Genomic DNA, 25,047 nt, shown 5'->3' with positions numbered 1-25,047 from the left:
TATAATTTTGAAAGGAGTTATTATTGATATATAGAGAAGAACTTTCATTATTTAAAACAGCATTTATATATATACATATATATTTATTATCCATTGAAAATTATAGTTACCAAAAGTGGGTGGGGGGTAATTCATCATTCGAAGATAAATGTTAACACCACAACGATCTATGAAATAATGAATAAAAAATAAAAGAGAGCGATAGCTAGTGTTGTCCTTATTTATTTGTTACAGTCTTAGGATCGTTTATCAACTGTCGTTTCTTGGAATTTTTCATAAAAATATCTATGGGTTATTCCCCCAAATAAGATATATGCGATATATATTCAGAATATTGTACATGTATTGGATGAAATACTCATTTTTTTCATAAAAATGCAATATAAAAAGAAGACATTGTTATTTTTCCTGAATTACATAATTTATTCTATTATACAACCATCCATATACATTGGTAAATCAAATCTATATCAGTGTGTATATACATGAATTATAGAAACGATGTTTGCAGAAAATCAAAGCAGGAAAGAGAAGTGGGAGGGAGGGGGAAAGAATCTGTTGCATCTTTGAATATTATGAGAAGAAGAAAAAGGAGGATGTGTGGGAGGGGGGAATAGAAGAAAGGTAAGAGAACTTGGAGGATTTAGTACAGACATTTGGTACCCATGCAACTAATATAATAAGGGATTTGTTCAGCGTATACATTGGTAATTATGTGTATGTGAGCATTTTCCAGGATCAATGCTTGTGCATTTGTAGAGGCAGGAGTGGTCTTACCTACCAAAGTGCCAATGTACATTGATTATGAGAGAAAAGGGAGGAAGGATGCTCCTGAAGGAGGGAAAAATGAAATCCCTTTCTTTGGTGAGAGAAAAAGGGAGAAGAAGCAAAAGATATCGGGGCTTATTTTCTAACGCAGAAAAGTTATCTTTTTTGTTATACTTCCCCACGGTTTTTAGCGGCAGAGAGAAAGAAAAAGAAGGAATAAGAATAGCAAGAGAAGAAAAGAAGGGAAAAGGAGTAAGAAGACATTTATAAAAAAAAAGGGAGAAGCACCGAACAAATACACCTTCCCTCCGATTAGTGTTTATTTAGCCGTGTCTTTGAAGGAGTCTCTTTCAAGTTATTTCAGAAAGTACAAACTTGCATCAATAACCAACGTTCATCAGTTTATAATCGTCAAGCAATAGTACACAAATACAAAAGACCATATTGACATTATTTGTTGTTAATTTTCAAGACTAATTAATTTGAGAACCTACGCATGGAATGAACACTTACTATATTCCATGAGGAATCCAAAATTGGAACTGTCTTATAAGAACGATAAATTTACAGAAAAGACAAAAAAAAACATAGGGTGTTTTTGGGAGTTTTTTGTTTGACTCCCTGTATTATTTGAGAGTCGAATTTTTCTAATTAAAAAATTCGAACTACACATCCAAGATGTGGGTGGATGGGTTATGATGAAGATGATTTGCGTTTGAGGGGAGGGTTCAGAGGTGGTGGCAACGACGAAATGGATAGTTTATTGGATCCTCCCCCACAATCCACCCGCGTCAGAAGTGCAAGTCGTTATGGAAGTCGCTGCTTAGGAGGCATGCGTCTAAGATCAAATTCATCTGGTCCTCCAGAATCATCATCGTCAGGTGCTCCAAAATCTACCTCCGCTTCAGGTCCTCCACCAGGAGGGGGTGGAAATCAGTCCAATGCACCTACCTCCTCTGTTCCTTCTGAGACTAATCCTTCTTCGGGACCTCCTTCACAGTCTCAAGCTCCTCCGCCCCAAGGTTCTTCCTCTCAACAACCCAATCCAGGAAAGTCCCAAGTTGTTATTCCCCCTCCCATTTTACGAAGTTCTTCCTCCAAGGGTATTTTGAATGATAATCTTGGGCCAGCCTTAACTCGTCTTGGTCGAAGCATCGGTCTCTCTGTAGAGATCTTTGCTGCTGTGGGAGAGACGATTGCAGATGAAAATCCAGAAATAAGGGGAGATATGCTTGAGGCCTGTCGAGAATCAAGAGCTGTAGGAAATTCCCTTGAGAAGCTTTGCGAGGGACTGAGCCTTTGTTTGAGCAATGCCCGGAATGGTTCTTCAACTCAGTCATCCATGTTGCCTAGAAATTTGAGTGGTGGAGGCCTTCTTCACTCCCTCTCTCCTTCAGATTTTGAAACTCTGATTCGCTCAGCCAGGGTGCTTCTCTCTGGTGTTACAAGAATTCTTCTCCTAGCAGATAATGTTGTTGTAAATAAATTGCTCATTTCAAAGGATGGAGATGAGCCTCCCAAGGCTGTGGTCCCAAGTAGTAGTAGCGTTATATGTGATCAACTTAGTTCCCTTAAAACAATGCATCATTTTACGGAATTTGTTAAGGCCTTTTGTGACTATGGCTCTGAAATGGTTCACTTTCTACGCTTAATAGGTAAGAAAACTACTCTATTTATTCCATTTAAACTGTACTCAACAAAAGCTGTCAAAGTATAAAGGTAAAAACAATAGCTCAATATATAAGCTGTACAAAATAACGAATAATTCGAAATTACTCCGTACATATACAAAGGCTCTAATTAATAATTGTTGCTTTCACGAAGGTAGAATGTAAAACTACATAGATATGTACAAATAAATCTTTACTGAGAAGGGATTTTTGCTTATGTTTTTCTTATTATTATTATATTACATTATTATCAAAATAGTTTTAGGAGGAAACAATGTATATGGAATTTGAAAGTAATAGTAGGGATTGCAGAATCTTTGCTCTCTTCTATGTTTTTGATAGATTATTTTAATTTATTTGAAAACATATAATACTTTCTTATTTGATGGAATAAGTAGTATTAAATCTTACTTTTTGTATATTTTTTCGATTCCCAACACTTTTTGATAATATGTAAAGGCACATGATTATAATTTATATGATTTATAATGCAAGGGTTGTATCAATACTTAAAATAGGCCCTTTCTTTGTTATCAGTCCTTGAAAAGGGGCCCTAAATTCTTATGAGTCAGTTTGCCTTTAGAATTAGTATGGCAAAGCTTTCAGTATCCATAAAAAGCCCGCAATAGTTTGCCATTATTATTAATTTAGGCATAATTGAAGTATATATTAAGCTTATAGAAATATGTTTATGACAGCGTAATTTAGCAAACAGTTAAGAAGATATCGGACGGTCCATCAACATCTTGGTTTGATTTTAAATTAAATTTGTTTCTCTTAATGTGGAGAGGGGAAATGTTAATATCTTAAAGGCAATCATTTTGTTCGGCTTACCGACAAAGCAAAGACAAAAATAAACTAAAAATAAGGCCATCTATTTCCCTCTTTTGAGCGCCAAATTCTCTTATTACCAATAAATTGAAATGTGGAGAGCCAGTTCATACAGAAAAGTTTAGAGAATTTTTTTATCCTCAGTAGCTAGACATGCTGTTTTTTTCTTTAAAAATACCAAGGATGAGTGGTATTTCCTGGGATAATACTATTGACATTGTCAAATACCAACTGTCAGATTCAGCTAGATACATGATTAGTTTTAAAATAATTGTTTGGAGGTATGAATGCTTTTGTTAAGGGAAACCAATGGATTTATTACTATTTTTTGAAATATTTACAATGTGATTGTATTATTTAATTTTGTGCTCATCTTATTTAAATTTTTGATGTTTTTGAGATGTAGGTCCCATAAACAATATAACTTTTCATTAACTCAAATTAACCAGGAGGTCTAATTTTAAACTAAACTGCTTATTCAAGTAAATGTTACGCAATTCCTCCTCGCAATTCATACTATACGTAAAATTTTATCTTTTTTATATATCTATATGTATACTATTAATAAAAATCAATAATAATAATAAAAATGGGATGGATACATCCCCATCAGGTACTGAAACAGGGTAACATCGTGTATATGTATCTTAACTTGAGTATTTATTCAAAATTATTTACCGTAATGTAGTAGTGAGCAGGATCCTTGGATTTTTTTAAATTTAAAAATATTTTAAAACTTCGGGATTCTGTTAGTTAATGATATATTTCAAATATTTTTATCATATTTTAAGATGAAATAAAAAAAAACATTTTCCAAGTTTTTCATTCTTATAATAAGACTAATAGTGTGGAGGGTATTTTTTATACCCCCCAGGTATAGCTATTTGAATTCCATAATCCATTCTAAAAGTATCAGTATATCCACGGAAAATTGCCTTAGAGAAAATTGCCAGTGGAAAATTTCCATTGAGAAAATTGGCATTGGGAAAAATTATCCTGGAAACAATTTCCCGTCACTTTCTGACTAAATCAGAATACCTCGACCAAAAAATTGTGGTATACAATGAAAAATCCACCAAGCAGGCTAATAATAGCCACCCTTACTTTACAAAGCATTTAGGGCCCCTCCCAATGCTACGGAATAAACCTGTATACGGAGCTATCAAAAAGAAACACTTTTTTATTTTCCATAGCATTATCAAATGGAATAGTCACAGTGAAACCATGACGTTTGGTGGATCTACAATAAACCATGTCAAAATTAGTGCAATTTTTAAATACGTCGGCCCCGAATTTATTTAACAGTATTCGGAGGAGCATATATGTATGCTATGTGAAATAATATACTTTGTATCTTTGTTGTGGAATCCATGGCCAATTTTTGAATTATTTGGACAAGGGCTATTTGTTTTGTGAGGGCGTGGCAGTGGTTTTTAATCTGCTTAGTGACCATCTCAATGTATGAAAGAAACTTTGGGCTGTGGTATTGTGATTTTGTTAGTAAATAACGGGAAATTTTCCCAATGGTAATTTTTTCGAGGGCAATTTTCCTAGAACCGTATCAATAAACTTATTGAACACTTTTTGTCCAAAATACTTTATAATAATTTCACAGGCCTTTTTATTTCCATCAAGGGCACTCGAATTTATCAAAAATATCACTATACAATTATATGTTGAGCACATTCTGTAACTTGTATAAACACATTGTAGAAGTTCCAAACAAGAATTTAAAGTACTTCTAATGAGGATAGTTCAATAATTCGAAAACGAATGTTCGATAAATTACAAATGCTGTAACTTTTGGTATTTTAACGAAAATTACAAATTCATAAGTTCACATTCTGTGATGCATTAACAAATTTATTTCTATTATGTTATTTTAAATGTAAATACTCAATAAATCAATCATAAGTTCAATAAATCAAAATGAAATTATAACATTTATAAATTAATAGTTGGTAATTAAAATGTTTGAGGTTATATATATATATATATATTTCATCACTATTACTTATTTTCAACCAAACAGGCGATTATAATCATTATCAATGAATAAATAAATAGGATATCCTTATTACTAATAAAAAACATATTAATACGCACAAAAAATTATAATTATACAACTTTTACAAATTAATTCATTTTCACTTGGAGAGGATGTTTATTGGTTCTAGTAAAATATATCATTGGAAAGGTTTGATTGTTTTACATTATATTACTAATCAAAAATGCATTTAACTGCATTTTTTTGTTATCTTTAAGACCTAAAAGCAAAACTGAGTTAAATGTAAAATATTTCAAAAGTTAGTAGAATTGCTATCAACGATATCACATACAAATTTTCCGTCAACACCATTTTTTTGCGTAAATTTATCATGAAATGATCCATATATAACAATTAAGGAAACATCTTTTATTTAAGTTATCGCATATAAACAATATCTTTTGAAACAAGGTCGGTGTCTTCGTCATTTAATCTAGATAATTAATTGACAATGAAAAGGGATGGTCAATTTTGACATGATTAATCAATACACCCTCTAAAATTTAAAAAAAGTTTGATTTACGATTCCGGTATATCTAATTAAGTACACAACCAGTCAGTCTTCATAAGTATTGTGTTACATTAAGCTCTATAGATTTAATTTTACGTTACTTTTAGGACTGTTGGATTAACAAAAATAGCCACTATTACGCTTTCTACCCCATCCGTTTGCAAAAATATATAATTTCGAAAAATTCAAATTACTCTTTTGCTGTCGTATAAAAATAAGACATATTGGCGTCACTTAAATATGGAGAAGAGTTTACACCCAATAAAGTTAATTATTGCCTTTCAATCTAACAATTTTCAATTATTTAACATACCTAGTAGTAAACACTGGTTAAAATATATGAAAACGCACGTGTTTTTAATTAGATTCTCCGACATAACTTGAGATCCAAGACCTTCAACAAAAATCAAAAACTCATTTCTTTTTACCATTTCTTCAATGTTCACGAAGTTGTCTCTTGAGATTTCTTTGTCGTATATTGAAAAATATTCCCTAAAATAGAGACATCCTTATCAAACAAGAATCCTTGTACCAAGAAGACGATACTAATAATTGTATTATCATTGTTAGTCAAAAAGTTATCTAGATAATTCAATCTTTCAATATCTCTTACCACAAGAGCCCTTAGGGAAGCTTTTTTTTACCAAGCATATTTTTCTTATGATATAAGCTTTGCTTTGAAGTTGAATTTTTACTTTTAATAGACTTTCAGTCATAATCATAATTAAAAATCCTGTCATTTTTGCAGCAATACTAAAGCCGCACATTAGCTTGCAAGAGCCTAAACAGTCTTTTTACAAATTGCTTAAATCTTTGTGAGTGTATTTTTCAATTCAAGGTCATAAATAAACTTGAGAAATCCTAAACTAATCGATTAATATATTACGGTACAACGAGTTCGTATAAAAATCTTTTTTAATTAGATAGGGTTTTGAAAAGTTTACGTTATATAAAATTTTCAAATTATAATTACAAAGTATTTTTTTACTCCCTTGATTTGATTCGTCTAAGATTTGAAAAAATGCTCTGAAATAAGATCTAAATTCTTTAAATTCATTTATAATACAACTTTATATGAAATTATTAAATTTTACCTTATATCACAATTAACGATGTACAACTAAACAGTTTTTAAATGATAATACCCTCTATTTTGCTTGCTTTTGCCATGAATATCTGTCTTAAAATCCAAGAAAATACTAATTAAGGCTCATTTTTTTGAGTAATCATTTTTAAACTAGACATCTAAAAATTTAGGCACAACCTAAAGCTATAAAAAAAATATTGTGGCGTATTACTCATTTTTATAAAAGTACTAAATTTAAAAAGTTGTATTTATAAAAACTTGTAGAAAAAACTTTTTTTTTTTGATTAAAGTGCGCATGCTAAAAACTAACTCAATCCATTCAGCCTATACATCAAAAACAGACAAACAAAGCTCTACCAATATTTTATTAATCTATTAGATAAAAGTTTTATTACTACAAATAAATATATTGAAAGGTGCTACAGTTCCACTTACAAGCCACCATTGCGCCCAGAATATTTATTTATATAATTTTATTTTAATACCTCTCATATGTAAGTAGAATTGAATTTCATTGATGTGATTGATTTCCAAATATAATTAAATTGCATCTGTGGATCTCTTTTCTTTGTGACTCACATCCTTTTTGACTAATTGAATAATGATTTATTATTCATTAATTTTACATTCAACAAAAAAATAATTGTATTTTCATTACTAAATGTGGCCCGTTATCACTAAAGCAAGCTATAATGATTTTATCGCCAATTCTTTAAACAAATGATAACTATTAACCCTTTGTCCCGGTCAAAATTAATCCTCATCATAAAATAATGTAAAATGGGCATATTTTTTGAGAGATTAATATGGTGTCCAATATGAGTATCTTAAATAATATAAAGACATCACACTATAGCAAACATTCTTAGAAAAGTTAAATCATCCCACAAACTCTAATCTAAAACTAACTCATATATGTCCATGAAATATTGTTCTACTTGTATATATGAAGTAAAAAAATTATTATCGGGATTTTCTCCTTTTCTTGATTTGTGTTAAGATCGTTTTTGTGTTGATATACGTCATGTATCTAAAAACATTTAGGATGGTTGAAAAACATTCTTTAATACTTTGTATATTTTTCCAATTGCCATTTGGCACACATTTTCACCGTTTTTATTTAATTATTTTTTATTTTGGATAATACTGATGAATTATTGACTAACTTTATCTTTAAAAAGTGTACATATTTTTATTGATACATAGAGTGCAAAGAAGTAAAACCTGAAGTGAATTCGATATGGACAAGCCCATCAAGTTTTCTAAAAATTAAAGACATGAAAGTATAAACTAAACTTCACTTTACAATTTGCCTCTCCACCGTATATATATATAATATAGGTATGAACTTAGGCGCTAGGTAAATAAATTCCCAGTAAATTAATTCCTTGCCTTTTCATTCCTAGTATTTTCATTTCCTGCCAAATTCAAGGCAGACATTTCCTTCCTACTTTGAAGAGGGATATTCATTGATTTCATAAGGTTTATGTTTCTAAACTAGTAAGTAGTTTTTTTATAGCGATGTACATAGAGGACTGGGCAGTCGACACTGTAGATGAGTCGAGTGATGAATGGGATATTTATTTCAAAAATGGACTTTAGACATAAAATATAAGTTGTTCAGCATTCTGAGTTAAGCATACGAGGCTAGATTTCAGGGCTCTGGAGGACAAATTTGTTTTTTAGTGAATAAGCTGATTTTTTTCATAATACAAGATCGATGCCCCATGTCTCAAAGTTTTTTTAAGGTATTGTTGGTTGATTCGAACATGCACTTAAAAATAAAAATCTAGTTCCCGTACATATATTAAATACGAATTAAAAAAGAGAATTTAGAATAGGATTACCGAGTTTGTCATTGTATAACTATTCATTAGAGTAGAAAGAAGACTAGTTATTATGTTGTCTATCGACAAGTGTTACTTAATTCTAGAGTCATTGAAAGGATTTATAGAATAATCCGAAATATAATATAAAATAAGGGTATGTCCTAGTAAAATATAATATTTTTTAAATAATCAATTTGTTGATTGATACATAAAATTAGGAAGAAAAAATTTTATTGTCAGAAAACCTTATTAGTTCAATAGAAACTGAATTGATGAAGGTCGTCTAGGAAGATATATAGGAACCATCAATGCACCCAAGAAAACGAAAATATATTTTTATAGAAAATAAATTTAGAAAAAATAGGATCATTTTTTGGCAACTTGATCATTAGCTACCAGTTTGTTTTTTTAATTATTAATTCGGGTTAATAATTATCAATTATCTAATTGGCGCATGTATAATATGTCAGGTGCCAAAGCGTCTAAAACTTTTATAATCGCCTGACAAGCGCTTTCATCTTAAAATAACAATTGACCGCGTTTTAGCATCAATATTTATAGTGCCATATGCAACAAATACTGAGGCTAAATATAGTTTGATATTGCTAAAATATATAAATTTTGATGCTGGGGTGCCCAAACATCTAAAGGAAGTAATGTTGTTAAGATTGAAGGTGAATAGTTACAGACGAAATTATTTGCATACTTAACTAAATAACTGATAACTATAGTTACTAAATTCCACTTTGTAAACATGAATGGAGATATATTTTGTTTTATGTATGTAGAAATCCAAAAGGACATTCCTTTTTTGACGGCTAAGTAATAAAGTCAAGAAATAATATATATTAATAAATATTTTTTCAGAAATATATATTAATATTTCTTCATTTCTTTTTTCATATGTGTGTATATTGTATGTCATATTGATATGAAAAATATACAGGTTCATAAATTATAATTATATGAGACATTTATTTGTTGTCTTTCTTGAAAGCTGTTGTTTATATATATTATTTTATCGATCAAAGAGACAACTCATATTCACTTATATTATATATTCCATTTCAATCAGACAACCATAAATATATTAATGAAAATAGGGCTGCAAATTGTAAGTAATTTTACTATGTTCAATGCTAAAAATCCATATGGTAATCTTGACAATTGGATGTAAATTTGAGAAGAAGAGTGTTTAACTGCCATGATGTTTCATCTAATTAGCTGCAAGCAGCAAATTAGATGAAAGAAATAAACACAAGTCCCACTCCATATCCAGTAAGAACAAAGACAGGAATTTTTCCCTTTTCGATCCTTAATTCGACTCTAAGTACAAAAGGACTTGCTCTCTCATTCATGAGCACACAGAGTTATGGTTGTACTAATTACATAGATTCTTATCAAGAATGAAAAAAAAAAAACTGTAGCAAATTTTAAACCAAGTTCATTTTGCTAAAAACAAAAAACTTACAGGCTAAAAAATGTTTAGGATTTATTGCTTTATGAATAAAATATGATATACAATGAGGAAAATCCGGTGTATTTTTTAGCTGGGCCGTTTTTTTTTTTTTGTTTTTTCTTCTTGAATTGGTACTCTAAAGAATAAATTTTATTTTCTTTGCAGTTGTCATTATTATTTCATTTCTGAGTAGTGAACATATTTTCCTGAATAGATTTATTTATATTCGAAACCTGATTGAACATTTGTCCAATCCAAAAGATATCCATATCGATCGGAAAATTGTTTTCAGGCGCAAAAAGCAATTGGAGGATGGAATTAAGTCTGATAGGAGGTCAGGGAGTGGAACAGGCAAAAATGTGAAAGCTCAAAGGTTGGTCAAGGCTGTCCGTGAAAAAAATCGGCGGAAACCACAAAGATACATACAATAGCTGGCCCAGGATCACAATGTCAGCAGAACCACTATTTTTACCAAGACTATTAAAGATGGCATTCGGATCAAACCTTACAAAATTCATTATTGTCATTTTATGAGAAAGGGTGCCATTAAAAAAAAGAAAGGAGATAAGCAAAGTTTTGCTCAGCTGGAATGCAGTACAAGAGAATTTCATCAGGATTTAATAAGATAAAAAAATATTTACTGTAAAATCGGAAATGTAACAAGCAAAATGACTGAGGCTTTGCAAATTTTTTTGCCCACTTAGTTCCAAACTCGTCTAAAAAAAGTTCCAGTATTTTTGAGACAAGCTTATGTGGCCTCCCTCTTCACCTGATTTAAATCTCCTGGACTTTTCCATTTAGGGAATGTTGGAAAGGGAGATCAATGCTAAGCCTTCCAGAAATAAGAATGCTCTCATGGCAATCCTTGATAAGAAATCTCAGATGATGTAGTACGTGCCAGCTGCAATACTGTTTGGAAGATATTGGTTTCTGTAAAAAAGGCCAAAGGTGGCCAAATCGAATAAATTCATATTTTAAATAGTTAAATTAAATGTTCCAAAAGATTTCAATGAAATTGGACTTGTTGTTTTTATTTAGAGTCAATTATTTAAGGGACAATTTTAAAAAGCAATTCTGTATGTATATATATCAACAAATAAATATATATATTGCAAATCTACAATAGTTGAAGCACTTTATATATTTTATTGAGTATAAAAGTTACTAAGTAAATTAACATTTTCTTTAGAAATTGAAAGCAAATTTAGACATCTTTTTTTTTTCTAAAATATTGTTGTTGATTTTCTTAGAAAAAAAACTTTATTTATCTCACGGCTCGTTCATTAGTTGTATTCTTTTTTTAGAAAAATAATAAATATAGAAGAAAGCAACAGTGTTATATATTTTTTTTTTAAAGAAATGCAAATCCATCTATATTTTATGGCTTTTTTTTCGTGCGCTATGTATAGTTTATTATCTTTAATATTTCTTGATATTGGTCGTTAACCCATAAACCTATTTAATTATCTACATTAGTGATGCCTTCAAGTTATAACTATTGAGTAATTGAATAATGAGCCCAATTAGGGGTTTCGAACATTGAGTTAAGTAAAGTTTTTTACGGTTATTTTTTTTTAAACATCTATGTCGATATATACAGAGTGGGGACTTTAAACATGCGAGAGCATTTAAATAGGATTTAGCCCCTGTGTTTTTAAATACCATTTTCTTACAGCTTGGTATGCCATGAGCACGGCCTTCATCTTCAAGAGCTGTAAATCTGTTTGAAAGCTTGTTGAGGCCGTTTTTGATTTTAAAGAAGTACATATTGAAGTTAAAATACTTTTTTAAACATTGTATTCAAGCATATCAAGGATTGGCTTTGAGTTGTCTTTTATTGATCTATGAAAATCACATTTTTTTATTGCAAGTTTTGGGGTTCCACTAATTGCTTGGAAGAATAGCGTTTTACTAACATCCATAAGCATTTTATTTTAAAATTATACTTTCTAAACAGGGACTACCTCTAAAAATAATTAAAGGTTTCAATAAAGAAGAACATGAACGTCCATAAGTATATGTAAGCCCCAGCTAAAAGAGATAGAAAAGAAGACAGAGAAGAAGAAAAGGGAGAGAAAAAGAAAAAGGATTTGTTACGAGGACTCCCTCAAATGTCCGTTTTTGGAATTCCTCACTCACTACGGACATGCAACGAGTTCTCTCGTGTCCATGAAGCTTGAAATAATTTAATTATACAGTTTGAGACTTGAGGCGTTACGCTATAACAAATTTATCAATATATCTTTACTTTTGCTCATTTTTCTTTTTCTCTCTCTTTGTTTCTATCTCGTTTCTTCTTCTCTTTCTTTGTTTCTATCTCATGTAGTTGGAGAATACGAATATTGATGGACTTTTGTTATGAAATCAATTCAAAAATGAGTTTCATCCTTGTAATATTGTCGTGGCAAAATCATTTCACAAAAACAATGATAACATATGGAGATCCAGCAAATTGAACAGTTTCACCGAGTTGAAATTTATCTTTTGATAGTGTGGCGCCCCAAATTTGCACCGCGGAAAAACGTGACAAATCCTCAAAAAAGAAGTTAATCATAGTGTTTTCCTAATAAGAGAACTTTGTCAAATAATTTTTTGACAAAATGAATGCCTGATAGTGCTTTATCAGGTCTACGACAGAATTAAACGCCACTACTGGTGAGAACCATAGGAGCTCGATTATAACAATACCTACGAAATTCAATTATAAAAGTAGATAAAGATTTGGATTCTTCATCTAGGGGAATTTACCAATATCCATATGAGAAATCATTGACTTTCTCAATAACTCCAAGAGCTCCATCTCCTTCAAGCCTACTCTTTGCCTAATCTTGAAATGCATATGGAGTTTTACGAGCGTTGTAAACGTGTAGTGGTTTGATTGTGCCAGGTTTCAAATGAATTTTCAAAAGAACACCTTCTCATGACCTTGAGTTATCAATTAGTTTAATGCTCAAATACAACTCTAAAAGCATGAAGGTCTTTCCGGATTCTCTTTCTGGGTGGGAAATGTTTTGTAGATGATATAAAATCTTTATTAACTCCAGTAGCTTAAACAAAAAACCTTTCAGATGCTCAGAAATCTCTTTTGAATAACCTATAAATTTCGAAATATCTTTTATCGTAGTAGTATTTCCTAATTTAGAGACGTTGAGACTACTACACGTACAGGAGTTGAATTTTGCTGAAACTTAATTTGAAATGTTGTATTCCCAACCCAATTTAAAGAACCATTATTTGCTGTAGAGATTCGTTTTTATTGTTCACATTGATGAGCATTCCATATGTCCTAACAACATTAATGAAAATAATCGATTGTACTACTCCTGTATCAGGACAAGCACAAAATTTAAATGGTGCTCCCTCCTTACGTTGAATGAACACAGGCATTAAGGGTGTGGGTTCAATTTCACAGTTCACTAAATTAACAGATCTCGTGATATTATGTGAATCAGAAACACTTTGTTAATCCTTACAAGTTTATTTGTGGTCTCCCTGACAACATAGTTCTGTGATTTATAATTCCTACATTGAGAACGAGCACTTTTCTCTTTGACAAACATGTCACAAACTTTGCCAGATGATCAAGTCGTCCAAATTTTATGAATTTCTTATTAAATGCAGGGCACATCCCATAACTACCACATCCCAACACTTTCTTGATCCATTTTGTTGCTCCTTATTCTTGACTTCTAATCATTTATTCATCCTGCCTTGTAGGACGAACCTGCTGTCTTGGTAAATCCAATTGAAGCTAACCTAATGGATTTGGAAACTGATGCAGCAGTTTGCCATCTTTTTTCAATGGCAACAAGTTCGTATAGAGTTTGATCCTTTTGTTTTAAAAATTCGGAACTGAGATTATCGTTTGCCACGCCTCGAATCAATTCTATTAAAATAATTTCTTCCGTATTGATTTTATCTTGTTCACACTCACTGGCCATTAATAACTTGTCATCCCACTACATAGAAATATTTTCTCAAAGGTCATGTGTATAGCGTTGAAAATGATAACAAGGACAAACAACACAGATATATTTTCTTGAAGTTTCTCTCAGTATCTACCATTTAGTAAAAATAATGATATATCGTTGATATCATCTTTTGTTTGAAGATCCTTTATCAAGTTAGACTCGATCAAATTGTTAAAAAAGTGCCTCATAATAAATACAGTAAAAAAAACCTCAAGTGGCGATCGAACTTTCATATTTAGTATCCTTAGGTTTGATTATACCAATACGCCAGAATGTCATAACAATAATAAATCCAAGTTATAGAATACCTCACTTGTGACGAAAATCTATGCATCGAAGCAAAACTCTGGTGCTTCTTTTTTCTTCTAATTGAACTGTAGTATTTATTTTTGAGTCATTGAAATTAGTCTAAAGGTATCCATAAACTTGACAACATCCCTAAGCTTGTTGTCGAAGTGACCCTTGAACATGTTCATAGATGTCTTATTACATAAACAACTAGAGTGCTTGTGAGTCTCTAGGATACAACTAATTCATACCATCTTATTGTGTAAATAAAAAAACAAATAAAATAGGGAGATCCCATCATAAACTATAACTAAAATTATGAACTAAATATGAACATTTAGATTATAATTAACTCAAAATGCCCATGAAATATTGGGATGTGTAACTTAAAAAAAATTGGGATTGTTATTTCCCAAGAGTGTTTTTATCCTGATGCAACAAATATATTAATGTACATCTCCATATCTAATATATTAATTTTGAGCATATATATAGCTAGAATATAAGTAATAATCCGTACTTTCTATAAATAGAAAACTTATTTCAAAAAGAATAAAAACATTATACCTAGTAGATGTATGAATATTTAAAGTACTAAAATGTAACATTTTTGAGATTGCAAACTTGAGCAAAAGACTGTAAAAATTTATATACTCACATAAATACATATGAAAAACTAAACACAAAATAAAGTTCTCACAAAATACTGGGTATACTATTTAGGAATAGGGAGTTCAAATCCCTTCATAAATTTTTTAACTGAGAAAAGTGTGTTCCACGCAAACAGATTTTCAAAATGTCAAAAATAATTTATTTTAAAAATATGATTGATTATTCCTTTAGTTTTGTTATTTATTTCTTCAATTATCATTGATGGTTTTTATTTCATATTTGTAGTTCCATACAACTTTGTTTAAAAATTTAATAAAAGTTTAATATTTGATAAAAAAAAACTAAAATAATTTGGTAATTCCACGTCAAGGGTAAACAACCTCACGGTATAAACATCACCTATTTTAATGAATTTTGGGGAGCTAGATGTTCTATATAAAATAAGAGAGGGTGTGGAATATTAGGGTTCTATGACTTACACGGGCCGTTCCAGACTGCTCAAAGTTGGCCTATAATTCCGCTTTTAGTGGCTCGATTTTAACAAAAACTGCGTCAAAAGATGCACAAGAAGACCAACTATAAGTTATGCTCAATCATAATCATATTTAATGGAAAATAAAAGTTTGGAGCTCTGATGCGGCATTCAAAATGCCCCCCTGCCAAACAGAAAAACTAATTTTGTTTAAATTACGGTAGAACATGTCCCAATAAATGTTTTTCAACATATCAACAGTTCAGAGGTGGATCTTATTAGGATCACTTCCAATGAAATAATTAACTAGAGTATGTAGAGCCGCTTTTATAGTATATTACTAAAATTGTTCTATATTTATACTCGTATGTCATATAATATACATATTTTCTGTTGATTAATAAAATTAATTAGGATTCTTCTTATGTATAATATAATTGAAAATATAGATATTTTCAAAAATAAAAATAATACTATAAATAGCTTATGATTATATGATCGAGAATGGCCGAAATAACAACTTATCAAACGTACCGTCATGTTATTTGTTTATGGTTTCTTTGAAAAAGTAGTCAAGTTAGCCTAACACGACTTTATTGCAAAGGCACAAAGAGATATTTTAACAAAAAAAGAAAGAACAAATTACGAACGAAAAAGTTGTAGTAATTGATGCCTTTTCAAAAAATTACAATTCTATTCTCCAGGATGCAGCTCAAGTATTTCATTGGAATAAAATACAGCCAAGAATACATCATTAGGTTTACTATTATAAAAATAAGGTAGGCTATGCCACCACTCTTGGACTTTTATATATAATAACAAACATTACAATGTTGTCGCTGTACGTTTATACCAGAAACGACTTGTAAATCATTTAATGGAAAAAATTAGTAATATTGAAACGTCCTTAGAAAAATCAAACTAAAAAACGGAATGATTTATTAGAAATTTACAGGACAATGTGAAACATATGAAGAAATATATTTTTGCACCGAAGAAGGTTATCAAAAAGAACAGACTATTTTTTTTCAAAAAAGGTTAAACATTGTAAAAACCATTTATGATACAGAAAAACTTATTTCATTTATGCTCGAATTAGATGGATCACTAAAAGTTCCACTTTATGTTGAATCAGAGGAGTCAAAAGTTGAATCTGTTATATAATCAAAGTTTTAAATGAAAACTATTGACTCTATCATAATGTTATTATGAAATACGAATTTAAATATAAAACAATAATACTAATACACTATAAAAACGGCTCTACATACTCTAGTTAATGCTGTCGTTGGAAGTGATTCTATTAAGATCCCACTCTGAATTTGGGATACGTTAAAATCATATGTTCAACCAAAATTAAAACAAAATCGGTTTTGCTGCATTGTATGGACGCAATTTTGAAAATTTTAATTTTCATTAAAATAAGATTATATTTGGTGTTCTTGTGCATCTATTGACGTAGTTTTGTTAAAATCGAGCCACTATAAGTGGAATTATGGCCTTCTGAACAGCACTGGGCTAACAATTTGAGTAAGTCACAGAATCCTAATATTTCACACACTTTCCTATTTCATATAAAAAAGCAATTTCACCAATAATCATCAAAATCGGTAATGATCAAGCCGTAAATTGCAAAAAGTGAAAGTACGTGAGATTGCAAGTGCCGTGGGCATCTTGAAAAAATGGGTACATAATATTTTACATCATTTGGATATGGCGAAGCTATCTGCAAGATGGGTGCTCCCGTTTGATCAAAAATGAAATCGTACTCTTGAACTCAATGTGCTTTCGATCCCATGTGATTCCTAAAGAAAGAAATATATAAGTCTTGATGTATGTATATGGATTTCACAAAAAGATTTCATGGTTAGATGGAGTAATTGTAATACTATAATGTGTACGTATACTTAATCAGTGCAACTCCATCTAAACAATTAAATGAACATTTAAAAAAATCGTATGAAGTGTTGCAAGGACGGTTTCCAGCTGTTTCATAAGAATCTGCTGACTGTAGATTAAACATGGATAAATCAATATACTCCTAAAGTCAAACCACAATTTAAACAAGCGGTAATCTCGGCCAAAAAAGAAAAATACCGTTCCTATATTTAAATAAATTCAAAACAGAAAAAAATAGAGCAATCTGGCTAAAAGTTAATAAGTATTATTACAAGAGATGCTACTAACTTAACATAACCTCGATATGGGTTGGCATTGACATCTCTCGGACTTTGTACTGACTTTTCAAACGACCCTCGTATACTCTAAAACATCTTGTACGTAACAAAGCGAATACTTTTTATTTGGTGGTAATTTTTATAATGGGGTGATACATATAATTATTTTTGTTTATTATGATAACTATAAACACCAAATAATTGATTTGTTATAGGACCATGTATTTAAATAAAAGTTTTTATAGCTAAATTATGTAGAAACTATAAAAATAACGCATATGGTTGGATTTGATTGTCAACTTTATATTTGGGTTAATAAAAACCTCATCATAATATGGAATAAATATATTGTATGTATATATATTTATAACTTTCCTATGTACAGTTTACAAATATAAATGTTTTATCATATAGCATTAATATACTTTAGATTGATGTTGGGACAATTAATTGGAATAGGAGAATCGGGGGTTTTTTTATTTCTGGAATTGGCATCATAAAATAATGTTTATAATGCAATTCCAATTCTTATTTGTTATTATTTATCACTGGTACTTAACTATTTATAAATGGAATTATTTTTTTTCCAAAAGCTTAATGTTTGAAATTTAATTTAATTGACAAAAAAATTAATTATCTGTGAATAACTATTTATTTTTGAAATTTTTCTCCAAGAAATTTAATATTTGTTTTTTTTATTTAAATCTTACATTAGAAATTTAAATTTAAATTTTATTTTCCAAAAAAGGTATTTCTTTGAGAACTCCCTGGGATTTCTGAAATTTTGGTGAATTTTTGAAAAGTTATATCAAATCCTATATATTGTATATTTTCCAAAAAAATTCATATATTAATTTTTTGCCAAAAATGTTATTTTTCAATTTTTTTCCCAAAAAGTCTACTATGCCCCCCCCCCAAATACAATCCCGTGGATATTCCTAACAGAAAAATGGTATCTTTTAACTATTATTAAAAATAATAAAAAAATTGGAATCGGCATCGATTTTTTTTAATCCCTAATTTAGATATCAAAGGATTAAGTAATAGCCAACCTTCTTCTCCCTTCACCAACAAAAAAAAATAGTTATTATGTACAGCCATAGAGAAATAAATACATTAAGGTAACAATATGATTGAGCAAGTGTATCAACATACAACAGAGAGTATAATATGTCGTCAAATTTGCTGGTTTTTCTTATATTAATAATCGGCAATTCTTATTGACTCTGATGGTGTAGGAGTTATCCAATCAACTTATTTACTTTAGTATGTGTTGAAATTTTAATAGACCTTTATACCCAATGATAAATTAATATAAAGACATAACTAAATATATGAGTTTTATATGTTCCTGACGCGGATAAGTCAAAGCAATGTAGCCCAAATGAAATAGCTAAAAAATAACTTTGATGCTGCTCTGGATGAAGAATCATATATTTTGGCTCTCACGTTTAGTCATCAACACTTGAACAGATTAGATGACTGATAATTGGGACTCGTATATCAATTTAGTCACTTTTCAATAACTGACACTCAAGGCAGTAGATTGAAGATTTAATCTACTACAGCCTTAATATGCCGAACTGACAATCAAAATTTTCTTGGTCGTCTCTATGTATATATCTACAATGACTACACTCCCTAACAATATCACACCTTTTTTTTTTTGCACAAGAATCGAATATCTTGGAAATATAAGAATTTAATGTTCTACTTTGGCCTTAGTTTTTCTATATCACCCTCAGAGCCATAAAGTTTTTAGTACTTTTGGCTATTTTTAGATTCAAAGCTTTATTTCTGCCCTTCTGTTGATTGAATACATTTCAAATCCCAATGTTAAAAGCTACCAAACCATTTTTATTATGTCTTAATCATGTCAAGACGTCAAATGGCAAAGATTGTTCGTTGGGGCATATTTTCCGTCCGATTTGTATGCATTCTGAAGAAGGAGACATCACTGAGAGAACTGGCTCGACAGAATCAAACAGCTATTTTTAAAGATAGCGGGCTTCTCCTTCAGTGAAAGTTTGTAGTGGACCGTTGGAGCTACTAAAAGTTATAGAGAAGGCTGGAAAATACTAGAAGCGGATGAGCTTGTCCAAGGAGTCTATTATGAATGGTGTTTCGCTCTTGTAAAATCCAAATAACCAACGAATTTTAAAGGAAGATTAAATAGCAGGGATGAATTTTATAAAAGCACAGGTCTTACCTCCACTGGGCAGCTACTATCCAGGGAGGAAAAAATATTAGATTATTTCATTTTATCTAAAAGGACTTGGAGATTTTTACTTACTTTGACTAATAGATCTCTCTTTTTTCTGTGGGAGAGAGATTGAGACTTCCTTCCATATATTTTATAATTTTTACAAAGTTACTCTAGTACAAGATATCGTAGAGAGTTTAATAATAAAAGAATACAGCCAAACCCTTAGTTGCTCCAATTGGCCCATTGTTACTTCACGAAGATGGAGTCAGGCAATATTGAGGGCCTCATATCCGAAGCGCAGAAGATTCTTTCTATATATAAATAAAAAACAAGACATCAAAACTTTAGAAGAGAGCTATCTCTAATAATGAAACCAGAGCCATGCAAGATATTTTAGGGTTTCACAACAGACTGTCCAGAGAGCTATCAAATAAGTGTGTAGAAAGAGCCTTGTGATGTTGGAGAGCCAACTTCTGACACCAGCAATAAAGGAAACCCCTCTCCTTCGTTGTAATAATTGTTTGAATGAGTCTTTTGAGTTGTTTTGAACTCTTTTTTGACACTTTTGGCACCACTCAGCCCTGATACCGATCCCCTGAACTACACCTTTAGGATGCATGTATAGGAAAAGTCCTGCAGTGTCCGTCATCCAAACAACGAGGTCCTCAAGGCAACTGTCGGGGTAATCTGGGACGCCATGAGAAAGGACAACATCTGCTCCGGGTGCAAGGCCTTCTACCGCCGCCTGGAAGCCGTCATTGTCGCTAAGGGCGGTTACATTATTGATTAAGAGAGCTCAGAGAAACATCTATTTGAAGTATTAATTTCGTGGAAGTTCTATTGCTAATTAATAAACTATATCTTGTTAAAGTTAAATATTGAAATTGTTCAGATTTTAATGGACGAACTGGTAGTATTTGAAAAACCTCAATTGTTCCAGAATCTACTTTAATTTTTATACAAAAAACAGTAGCAATATGGAATATAATACTAATCCCTTTTCCTTTTATGATTTAAACGTCACTTTAGTTTATGTATGAAGATAGAACAGTCTGCTGAAAGCAACTATGTTGGTATGTATGATTAAAAATGTCAAGAGATATTTGGTTCCTTTTTTTCACCACAATAATTTAATATGACAAGACGATTGTATGCGTATTTGTGGAAATATATCTTCATGTATAATGTGAATCTGAATTTTTTTGGTTTGAGAGAAGAAAAAAAGGTTTTTTCAAGTAACTTTTGAGACAGCCTTTCTCCCCCTTCCCCTCAAAAGAAATATAATTGAATTGAGTCAAATATATATATATATTTTAAGGTTAAGACTTTCAAAATTAAATTACTTATTTTTCATCTTTTATAAAATATGTACGTACCTATACAACCTAATAAGCAAGTACATACATAGATTGAAGTTGTAAGTGAAAGCAAAAATATCTACATATACATATATATACAAGTTCATTGTGCCTTACTACATACATACATATACATATGTATATATAAGATAAGACGTAGAAAATATACATTGACAATACATTACTAATTTTGAATCCTTTTGTTAAAAATGTATTTTTCTTTTTACTTTTTATGCTTATAACATATATAGCATAGGGGAATAATCATTTTGTACAAATGAATTCAAGCCAAAAAAGAAATTTATCTTTGAGTGCAAAATACAAAGCTGATCTCAGTTTTTCTTTCAGTCATCTGAATTCTCAAATATCTGGAATTATAGTAATTCAGGACTATTATCCCTTCAAACAATCCGCAAATTAAAAGTAAGATTTATAAAACTTATGTAAAAGTGTTTATTATGATTCAAAAAGGCTTTATTGATCCTGTAACTCGTTCTGAACTCTATAACTATTTCCACTTTTACGCTTTAAAAAATGTTAAAAATCGACACTCTTCTCTATACCCTTATAACTTATTCATACTATATTGTGATTAAAAATATCATACCTTATATTATAGAAAAATATAAAATGTATAAATTTAATAAAATATATATTCAAAAATTATGAATTTTCAAGAATTTTGTTCAATTTAGTTTTTTTAAGGGATCCCAATTTGAAATGTTAAAATTGTCTACTCATCGTAAATGACTCACTTTATTGTTTAGATCCTGTTATCTCATTCCCAATGAAGGAGTATATTCTACTTCCTTATGAAGTTTTGTAGTTTTCCTCGGATGAATTATCCTCCCGTCGTCTCTCGTGGAGTTTGGAATCCAAATGCGAACATCTCTTGATCAAGTTAGAATTATCTTCCTTCTATTGCCTCTATCTTTCTTTTACGGGACATCACGTCATGAAATTGGCATTGAAATCGAAAAAAATATAATGATAATGTTGACTATTTACTATTACGCCCCCATAGAAAATGGGATCACTTAAAAATACAAAATCAAACAAAAAACACTTGTCAGTTTAGGGTTTTAACAACCAAGTTATGATAACAATAAAAAATTACTTTTTTAATTAATAATTAGGAAAATAGTGAACTATTGGATGTCAAAATGGGACAAACAAATGAACAGACTTATTGCTTATTTAAAATTTATCTAAGTATAACCTAGTTTTATTTTATATTTGGCCCTAAAATGTATACAGTCTTATTTCGATATAGTAGATAAAACTGAACTTTTAAAATAGAATGAATAGATTATGTTTCCCAAATTATACTACTTTTATCGTCCCTAATCGATCCATTAGTTTTTTTCAGTATTTTCAGTACAAATGACTTTGATTTAATTCAAATATCACAATTTATTATAAAGATGAAAGGGTATTTAGTGCACTTGTTCAGTCTTTTTTATTTTTGAAGCCATTTGATTGAGCTACATCAATATGTATTGTTCATTTTATGAGGTAAAAATCAATTTTGGGGCACAAAGATGGTGTCTCCTTCAGATATAATGTAATTTATGATGTCAGTGAAAACGCTTAATGTATTTATATAAATAGTCAAAAAATGTGTTTTTTTCCTTTAAAAAATTACTTTGTTTTTAAAAAATAACCTTTGCAAGTTAAATCTTTTAATCCGAACAAAATCGATGTGTTTTTTTTGTTTTGTTTGTTATTCTTTTGACAAAAAAGGGAATGTTTATTCTATAAAAGAAAACTATGTCTAAAAAGCTTTGCATTTACTTTTTTTCCTAAATAATATATACCAAATCCAAAGTATTTCACACATAAGCTAGCATTCCATTAATTTGCCTTTCCATCGGCCCGATCCTAAAACTTATGGAATCCTATGGAACAATCATAGGCAAATAATGTCATCAAATAACTATTAACCAATGACGTCATTATCACGTATATAAAACATTTGAAAGATATATTTACCCAATATGTAATGAAGTACTTTATTAAGTCTAAATTTAAGTTTATCACTAACAATTCATAACTGAAAAAAAAAAATACTAATAGTTTTACTGAAATATTTCAATTGATGAACTAAAATATTTTAGAGTAATCCAAGTGAAAATGAATGCCGCGTACCGGGCCCTATAAAATTTGAAATGTTTTACAAAGATAGATCAGAGGAACACACCTATTTTAAGTTTTATTTTACCCTCCATTTCATCCATTACGAGTAAATATCCTTGCAATATTTTTATTGTGTGTACCATATTTTTGTTCCGTCTTCTAACACATAGCCCGAAGAGTTCTGGGCTTAACTAAGAAACATATTTCTTTTCGTTCAAAATTGGCTTTTTTTAGAATTATTATTTTTATTATTCGCTTTATGAAGCGGAGTCCCTATAACACTTTTCAAGCCATTGCTTAGTCTCAACAGTATTTTTTCCCATCAAGGAGCAGTGTAAAATTAAAACTAATAAAAAAATGATGATCTTTTTTTTTTGAAAATATCAAAGGTTGTGTCACACATAGCACAATAACTCACAAACTAAAGAACAGATTACCATGAAATTTACTCAGATTAATAGACATGATTCAGTGTGACATAAACTAAATCAAAATTTGTTTTGTTGATGTCATAGAAGACAATATGCCATGTGCTATGACCTAATTAATCTACATAATTATGAGTGCCCTTGTTAATAGCTTTGTTTTTTTTTGTAATGAAATTATAATATTTGCTTGTATTATTATATATTTTCTTGATTAAGAGTCAAGCTTGATCGTAATTTCATGCGATAAAAAATAATAAATTGGGTACATGTTGCACAGAAAATGATTATTCAAAAGAATCACCCTCAGGAGACGTGAAATCCTCCATTAAATTAATTAACATAAAAATAAACCTTTCTCTTTTCCCTTGTAACTTTTTGCAACGTTCATTCAAATCTAAGCTTTATAAAAAGAAAGTAATGAAATGTGTAACTAAAAAAGCATTTTCCCACAAGATGTCGCATATATTTATTTAGTATCTCACCTACACAAATGACCTCACATTATCGCAGGTGTAAAAATGACATTTAACGTCAGCTCTTGCTGGTGATACTATGGATCACAACAGCAAAAGTTCTATATTTGTAGATGTAGGCAATAGTTAAATATTTATACATAATGAATTATATAACTAGCTAAAAAAGCATAAATTCTGTATAATTTTATGGGTGCGTTGTAGTTAATTACCATAGAGTAATTAATGGGACTGTCAGTCCCGCTAGAGAACAAAAAAGTATTTTTGTTGACAACTAAATTCAGGCAAAAGTTGATTACGTGGTCATCACTCAATTTTATAGCTATAATATGTTTGAGTAAATTGTTGGCTATTACTGATAAAACTCAATTGATTGATTCATTAAAAATATAAATATGTTGATTTGATAAAAAAATGCACTCCAGCTTAGATATTCGAAGTATAAATATTATTCCATTAAATATCCTTGTCTAACCTAATCTTCAAAGCTTCAAAACTCTACAAATAAATGCGTTAAAAAAAATGAAGAAAAACCAACTACTTAATAAATTTATGTAAAAATTTAGCTGGCTATTTCAAAAGCGACGTCTTATGTTAGAGAAAAGATATACATGCTAGTGCAGTTATATTTTCTACAGTCAAGATGTCGCATTTTACGATACCACAGACGACATAACTAGATTATTTTATGTCATTTTCCCATATACCATATGCTAATTTTCTA

At 30.2% G+C, this 25,047-nt stretch overlaps 1 protein-coding gene across 1 annotated transcript in view; it reads left to right on the top strand.

Moving 5' to 3' along the window:
* Positions 1 to 1,004: 1,004 nt before the first annotated feature.
* alpha-Catr (alpha-catenin related) overlaps positions 1,005 to 25,047 on the top strand; it is a 47,261-nt gene continuing 23,218 nt past the window's right edge. The window contains exon 1 of the mRNA XM_040707335.2: positions 1,005 to 2,423. Coding sequence (XP_040563269.1) covers positions 1,457 to 2,423 — 967 coding nt within the window. The 5' untranslated portion in view covers positions 1,005 to 1,456. The remainder of the gene's footprint in view (positions 2,424 to 25,047) is intronic.

The sequence above is a fragment of the Lepeophtheirus salmonis genome, chromosome 2 (assembly GCF_016086655.4).
Source record: "Lepeophtheirus salmonis chromosome 2, UVic_Lsal_1.4, whole genome shotgun sequence".
NCBI classification, from domain to species: domain Eukaryota; kingdom Metazoa; phylum Arthropoda; class Copepoda; order Siphonostomatoida; family Caligidae; genus Lepeophtheirus; species Lepeophtheirus salmonis.
Note: the sequence above shows the minus strand (reverse complement) of the source record. Positions and strands in the feature narration are given on the sequence as shown.